This window comes from Theropithecus gelada, chromosome 8, assembly GCF_003255815.1.
Source record: "Theropithecus gelada isolate Dixy chromosome 8, Tgel_1.0, whole genome shotgun sequence".
In the NCBI taxonomy this organism is placed as follows: domain Eukaryota; kingdom Metazoa; phylum Chordata; class Mammalia; order Primates; family Cercopithecidae; genus Theropithecus; species Theropithecus gelada.
The window spans coordinates 75,415,422-75,423,835 of NC_037676.1; the positions used below are offsets into that span (position 1 = coordinate 75,415,422).

The 8,414-nt window shown below is 37.7% G+C and overlaps 1 protein-coding gene across 1 annotated transcript in view; it reads right to left on the reverse strand.

The window, feature by feature from the left end:
• Positions 1-903: 903 nt before the first annotated feature.
• Positions 904-8,414, reverse strand: part of C8H8orf89 (chromosome 8 C8orf89 homolog) — a 68,702-nt gene continuing 61,191 nt past the window's right edge. The window contains exon 5 of the mRNA XM_025394448.1: positions 904-1,176. Coding sequence (XP_025250233.1) covers positions 1,028-1,176 — 149 coding nt within the window. The 3' untranslated portion in view covers positions 904-1,027. The remainder of the gene's footprint in view (positions 1,177-8,414) is intronic.

Genomic DNA, 8,414 nt, shown 5'->3' on the forward strand with positions numbered 1-8,414 from the left:
CCACTTGAGAAGGCAGTCTGTCCGTTCTCAGAGCTCAAACGCCATGGTGGGAGAACCACTGCTATCTCCAGAGCTGTCAGACAGGTACATTTAAGTCTGCAGAAACTGTCTGCTGCCTTTTGTTCAGCTATGCCCTGCCCAAGAGGTGGAGTCTCTAGAGGCCTTGCTGAGCTGCAGTGGGCTCCGCTCAGTTTGAGCTTCCCAGCTGCTTTGTTTATCTACTCAAGCCTCAGCAATGGCAGACGCCCCTCCCCCAGCCAGGCTGCCACCTTGCAGTTTCATCTCAGACTGCTAGCAGTAAGCAAGGCTCCATGGGCATAGGACCTACTGAGCCAGGCACAGGAGAGAATCTTCTTGTCTGTCAGTTGCTAAGACCTTGGGAAAGCATGGTATTTGGGCGGGAGTGTCCCGTTTTTCCAGGTACAGTCTGTCATGGCTTCCCTTGGCTAGGAAAGGGAAATCCCCCAACCCCTTGCACTTCCCGGGTGAGGCGATGCCCTGCCCTGCTTCGGTTCACCCTCCTTGGGCTGCATCCACTGTTCAACCAGTCCCAGTGAGATGAACCATGTACCTCAGTTGGAAATACAGAAATCACTCATCTCCTGCGTTGATCATGCTGGTTGCTGCAGACCAGAGCTGTTCCTATTCAGCCATCTTGTGCTGCCCTCAAGACCTCACTTTATCTTAAATCTTCCCTAGCAGCTAGCCAAGGTCATTGCACAAAATAGACACTCAAGAGTATCAAATTGAATCAAAACACACAATCAATGTATGTAAAACTCACGGAATAAAATTTATCTTATGCTTATTTTCCCATAAACCATAATTTATAGTCCTTCAACATAAATAAGGAAAAAATATAATTTGTCTCTGTAATGTTAACAAAATACAATGACTCATCTATAACATATTTATTTCCTATTTACATTTTCATTTTTATATAAATCATTTTGCATCGTATCACATAAAAAAAGAAAATATAAAGCTTAAAAGTCACTGAAGAAAGCATCACACTGTACGACATTTCTCAGCAGTCTCGGAGCTCTCGTTTCTTGCCTTTTTTTGATTTTTTGGTTGTTTCCTGACGAATGGTATCATATTCCAATATGGCTATTTTGGAAAGTCTCTCTAAGTATTGAGATGGTGCTCCAGTGAGAGGATCACTGAAGCCAGAACCTGGAGGAGGAGGCGGGGAGTCAGCTATTAAAATGAATTAAGCACACACAAATAATATTCTATTAAATATAATGTGACTGAAATATTTCTTCCACAAATGACTATTACACACTACTAGTTCTTACACTACTGAGGTATATCAAACCAGAAAAAGCATGGTACTGCCATAAAAACAGACATATAGACCAATGGAACAGAATAAACAATGCAGAAACAAATCTATACATCTATAGTGGATTCATTTTCAACAAAAGGGCCAAGAATATACACTAGGGAAAAGACCGTCTCATCAATAAATGGTGCTGGGAAAACTGGATATTATGGATATTATAAAACTGGATATTATGCAGAAAAATGAAACCACACCCCATCCCTCACCGTATAAAAAAAATCAAATCAAAATGGATTAAAGACTTAAATCTAAGATCTCAAACTATGAATACTAGAAGAAAACATTGGGGAAACTCTCCAGGATATTGGAGTGGTCAAAGATTTCCTGAGTAATACCCCAGAAGCACAGGCAAACAAAGCAAAAATGGACAAATGGCATCACATCAAATTATTAATAAAAAGCTTCTGTACAGCAAAGGAAACAACAAAATGAGAAGAACCTACAGAATGGGAGAAAATATTTGCAAACTACCCATCTTACAAGGGATTAACAAACAGAATATATAAGGAGCTTAAACAACTCTATGGGAAAAGTCTAATAATCCCATTTTAAAATAGACAAAAGGGCTAAGCAGGGTGGCTCACATCTATAATCTCAGCACTTTGGGAGGCTGAGGTGAGCAGATCCCTTGAGCTCAGAAGTTCAAGACCAGCCTGGGCAACATAGCAAGACTCTGTCTCATTTAAACTCTCAAGTTAATAAAAATTAATTAATTAATTAAGTGGGCAAAAGACTTGAATAGACATTTCCAAAAAGAAGACATGCAAACAGCAAACAGGCATATGTAAAGGTGGTCAACATCACTGATTATCAGAGACATCAAAACTACAATGAGATATCATTTAACCCCAATTAAAATGGCTTTTATCTAACAGACAGGAAATAACACATGCTGGCGAGGATGTAGAGAAAAGGGGACCCTCATTCACTGTTAGTGGGAATGTACATTACTACAACCACTGTGAAGAACAGTTTGGAGGTTTCTCAGAAAACCAAAAATGGAGCTACCATATGGTCCAGCAATCCTATTGCTAGGCATATACCCAAAAGAAAGGAAATTGGTGTATCAAAGAGGTATCTGCACTCCTGTGTTTACTGCAGCACTGTTCACAATAACCAAGATTTGGAAGCAACTGAATGGATGAAGAAAATGTGGTACATATACACAATGGAGTACTATTCAGCCATAAAAAAGAATGAGATCCTGTCATTTGCAACATTATGGATGGAACCAGAGATCATTATGTTAGGTTAAATAAGCCAGGCACAGAAAGACAAATTTCACATATTCTCACTTATTTGTGGGTGCTAAAAACTAGAACAATTGAACTTATAGAGATAGAGAATAGAAGCATGGTTACCAGAGGCTGGGAAGGATAGTGGAGGAGAGGTGTGGGGGGGTGGGGGGGAAGTGGGGATGGTTAATAGGTACAAAAAATACAAAGAATGAATAAGAACATGTATTTGATAGCACAATAGGGCAATTATAGTCAATAATAATCTACTTGTACATTTAAAAATAACTAAAAGAGTATAATTGGATTGTTTGTAACACAAAGGAGAAATGCCTGAGGGGATAGATACTCCATTCACCTATATGTGATTATTACACATTGTATGCCTGTATCAAAATATCTCAAATACCCCATAAATATATACACCCACTATGTACCCAGAAAATAAAAAAAAACTACTAGTTTTTAATATAACACATATTTTGAATTAGAAATGCCATGTTTACTTTCCTTTTTTTTCTTTTTTTTGAAATGGAGGATGGAGTCTCGCTCTGTCGCCCAGGCTGGAGTGCAGTGGCCTAATCTCGGCTCACTGCAAGCTCCTTCTCCCGGGTTCACACCATTCTCCTGGCTCAGCCCCCCAAGTATCTGGGACTACAGGCGCCTGCCACCACGCCGGCTAATTTTTTGTATTTTTAGTAGAGACGGGGTTTCACAGTGTTAGCCAGCATGGTCTCAATCTCCTGACCTCCTGATCCGCCCACCTCGGCCTCCCAAAGTGCTGGGATTACAGGCGTGAGCCATTGCGCTCGGCCTGTACAATACTTTTTAAAACACAGGACAACTGTGAGATTTATTTCAAAGCAAAATGCATCATCTCCACAAATAATTAACTCATTTCATATTTTACATGCCTATCAAGTTATTTTCTTCCAATAAAAACATTTATCATAAATGCTAAGTGAAGTAAAATTGTAAAGTAAAATAAACTTGTTCACTTAACTGAAATAGCATTAAGCTTATATCATAGGGTGGCAGTAATAACAACAGATAGCATTTGTTGAATGATCTTTGTCAAGTATTTCACATCTATTTTATCCATACAACACTACTATGAAGGAGTCATCTGTACTATCTCAAGTTACAGATTTTAAAAAGACAATTTAGGGATGCTAAATAACTTGCCCAAGTGCACATACTTGGTAACTGTCAAAGTCAGGATTTGAACCCAGATTCATCAAAGTTCAAATCACTACATATTACCCCTAAATACATAAATATGTAGAAATACTTCTATTTAAAAACATATATGGAGCTTTGAAAATAATATACTGACCTATATTACTTTAAAATATTATTATTTAACTTCAGTTTCAAGTGTCAAAAAAAGCACTATCGTCAATTCTCCAATGAGGTTGTTATTTTTCTGTTTGTTTTGTTTGCAGGGGTAATATGAGTGAGGAGTTCAGAGAGAAATAGCTGAGAGTTAAGAATATGATCAGGACTTCTGTTCATAGCAGTACAATGGACTTGACACTTTAAAAGGCCCTCTGGCAGCAAAATAACTAGATTGCAGGCATTAGGCAAACCTGAAAAAACTTCAAAGAATCAGTATCATACACACAAATGCAATTAAGTTGGAAGTTATTAATAATAAGATAAATTTAAAATTCTGAAATATTTAGAAATGTATACACATGTATTAGTCCATTTTTACACTGCTGATAAGGACATAACTGAGACTGGGTAATTTGTAAAGAAAAAGAGGTTTAATGAACTCACAGTTCCACCTGGCTGGTGAAGCCTCACAATCGCCAGAAGGCAAAAGACATGTCTTACATGGCGTTAGATAAGAGAGAACGAGAACCAAGCAAAAGGGGTTTCCTCTCATAAAACCAACGGGCGCAGTGGCTCACGCCTGTAATCCCAGCACTTTGGGAGGCCCTGGCAGGCAGATCATGAGGTCAGGAGATTGAGACCATCCTGGCTAACACAGTGAAACCCCGTCTCTACTAAAAATACAAAAAAACAGCTGGGCGTGGTGGCAGGCACCTGTAGTCCCAGCTACTTGGGAGGCTGAGGCAGGAGAATGGCGTGAACCCGGGAGGTGGAGCTTACCGTGAGCAGAGATCGCGCCACTGCACTCCAGCCTGGGTGACAGAGCAAGACTCTGTCTCAAAAAAAAAAAAAAAAAAACATCGGATCTCCTGAGAATTATTCACTACCACGAGAGCGGTATGGGGGAACCACCCCCATGATTCAATTATTTCCCTTTGAGTCCATCCCACAACACATGGGAACTATGGGAACTACAATTCAAGATGAGATTTCAGTGGGGACACAGTCAAACCATATCAACACACTTTCTAAAGTATCAGTCATAAAAGAAATCATAATAAATATAAAATATTTGTTGCTAAATGATAAATATCACAAAAGTTGTGTAATGGAGCAAAAGAGAGAGGCTTATATCCTAAAATGTCTATGTTAGAAAAGAAGGTTGAAAATTTAAAACATAGGTATTAGATACACATTAGGAAAAGAGTAAACCCAAAGAACATGAAGGAAAAAGATAATACAGGAAAGGGGAGAAATCAATGAAGTAGAAAACCAAGTTACAATAAAAGAGATTTTTTAAAAAGACAAAAGCTCTTCATTGAAAAAAACTAATAAAAAAGGAAAGCCTCTGGTGACATTACTCAAGACAATAAAAGAAGGCACAAATATATAATATTGGGAAAAGAGGAACAGAATTACAGATAAAGCAAAGACTAAACTTAATGCTAATAAATTTTTAAAACTTAGACAAAATGCAAAAGTTTCTAGAAAATATAACTTACCAAAACTGATTGAAAAATTAGAATACCTTAAGAGCCCTAAATTTAAAATGATTGAATTTAAATGATAAAATTTAAAAGATTCTCCCAAAGAAAACAAGTAACCCAAATGAATTTTACAATGAATTTCCTCTAACTTTTGAGAGAAAAATCATTCCAATTTTAGGTCGCATCCTTCAGAGAGTACAAAGAGAAGGAATAGTCCTGAATTCATTCCACAAGGCCATTATAATGTGGACACTGAATCCAGACAAGGACAGAACAAAAAAGAAAATTCATGGCAATCTCACTCTACTTACCAGTATAGGTAAAAAATCCCAAGTGCGATATTAGCAAATTAAATATGGCAGAACATAAACAAATAATAAATCACTTCTAAGTTGGGTGTATTTCAGGAATTCAAGAGAGACTTAACATTACAAAATCTGTAAATGTTATTCTTCACATTAAAATATTAAACGAAAAATATGACCACCTCAATCAGTTCAGGGAAATTATTTAGTAAAATTCAACTTCCATTTAAAAGAAAAAAAACTCTTAGCAAATTAAAGGGAGCTTCTTTAACTTCATTAAGCATATCTGTTCAAAACCCAAAGCAAGCATCGTTCTTTTTTTATTATTTTATTTTATTTTTTTTAATTTTTGAGATGGAGTCTCGCTCTGTCACCCAGGCTGGAGTGCAGTGGCTCAATCTCAGCTCACGGCAAGCTCCGCCTCCCGGGTTCACGCCATTCTCCTGCTTCAGCCTCCCGAGTAGCTGGAACTGCAGGTGCCTGCCACCACACCCGACTGATTTTTTGTATTTTTTAGTAAAGACGGGGTTTCACTGTGTTAGCCAGGATGGTCTCCTTCTCCTGACCTCGTGATCCACCCGCCTCAGCCTCCCAAAGTGCTGGGATTACAGGCGTGAGCCACCGCACCTGGCGGCAAGCATCATTCTTAATGAACAAACATTAAAGGGATTTTCTTTAAAATTAGAAACAAGCCAAAGATGGCTACTATTCACTTCTACTCAGCGTTGTATTTGTGGTTCCAGCCAGCTTAGTAAAAGAAAGAAAGGCATAGAATTTGGAAAGGAGGAAACAAAATTGACATTATTTATAGATGATTATGATAATCTACATAGACAATTCAAAATAATCTATTTAATAATTATAAGAAATAATGTGTCTTTGGCAAGGTAGATGACTGTAAGACCAAATGACAAAACTGCATTTCAAAATACACATAATAGAAAGTTAGTCATTTTAATTTAAAAAGAATTGTGGCAAACTATTAATCAATCTCTTAAAACTTTTTACCTCTTCTTCCATAACAGAATTTTAACTGGGCACATGGTCATCCAGGTATAGATTACATTTCTCAGCTTGCTTTAGAGCTAATTATAGCCTTGTTACTAAAGATACTAAATTTGCATTGTTTATAAGCTACCCAGTTTACAGTATTTTGTTATAGCAGCACAGACTAAGACGCTTGTATTATTTATGGGTCTGCTTCTGTTGTCTGTTTCTCCTCTTATTTTTTGTTATTCTTCTATGCCTGTTAAGTTTTGACTGGATGCTAGACACTGTGTATGAAAACTTATAAGGCTCTGGTTCGTCTTATAGTTCTCCAGAGAGAATTTCATTTTTTTCTGTCAGGAAGATCAATTTAATCCAGTCAAGACTGGGTTTTAGGTTTTTTTAAAGCTAGTCTATTAAGTCAGGCATGGTGGCTCATGCCTGTAACCCCAGCACTATGGGAGGTCAAGGTGGGCAGATCACTTGAGGTCAGGAGTTTGAGACCAGCCTGGCCGACATGGTAAAACCCCATCTCTACTAAAAATATAAAAATTAGCCTGCACTCCAACCTGGGCAACAGAGTGGGACTCTGCAAAAAAAAAAAAGAAAAAGGAAAAAGAAAAAAACAAGCTAGTATATTCTTGATGGTATACTTTTATTTATGGTATATAGCCCTATAGGTGTTTTAACTGAGAGCCTGGGGTGTGTACTAAGGACCCTCCATCTTGGCAGGCCTTAAACTCTCACCTCTGTCCTCACAGCAAATGCTAAGTTACTGATATCTCTGTACTCAGTTCTTAAGCCTCCTAGAAGCTGTTTTCTGTTTGATTTCCTGAAATATTGACCCAGTACACAACTACTTGGGAATAGACAAACACTTGGAGGGGAAATTGCTCACAGAATTCGGGACTCACTTCTCTTTGGTTATTCCTCCACATGTTGGCCTCTCAAGTTCTATCTACTGGTAAAGACAGTCTTATAAAAGCTATTTCTTCATAGCCAGAGGAAATTCTCAGGTAATTTTTTTTTTTTGTAATGACAACTGTTGAAAGAGATGACAGTTGCCATAGTAATCCTTTGAAAACTTCGATCACATTAAAAATCATCCTTTTTTAAAATCAGTCAATGACTCTTCATTACAATCAGAGGTAAATTAAAAGTCCTCTCTACGACCCTGTACGATCAGATACACCATTATTTTTCTCACCTCATCTTCCACTACTTAGACATGCTGCAGTCTTGATGTTCTTGCAACAGATCAGGCACCATCCTGCCTTGGGAGCCTTTGCTGGTCCCAAAAGAATAACTTAACTCCTTCACTTCTTTCAAGTCTTTGTTCAAAGATTACTCTCTGTTAAACCTTCCCTGACCTCCCTATTTAAAATTGTAAATCACCCTTCTCTGCCCAGATCTCCTGGTTTCCTTTACCCTGCTCTATTTTGTTGTTGTCTCCACTGCACTTACCTTCTGGTGTACTATACAATAGACTCATTTGTTATATTTAGTGTTTGTTGGTTGTATTCTTCCATTAGAATGTAAGCTCCACCAGGGCAGCGATCTTTGTTTCATTCAGAGATGTATCCTGAGCCCAGAGCAATGCCTGGCACATAATAGATAATCAATTCATACTTGTTATACTTGTTGAATGAAAATGAATACGTGAACTGCCCTTTTTTTTTTTTTTTTTTTTTTTTTTTTTTTTTTTTTTTTTTTT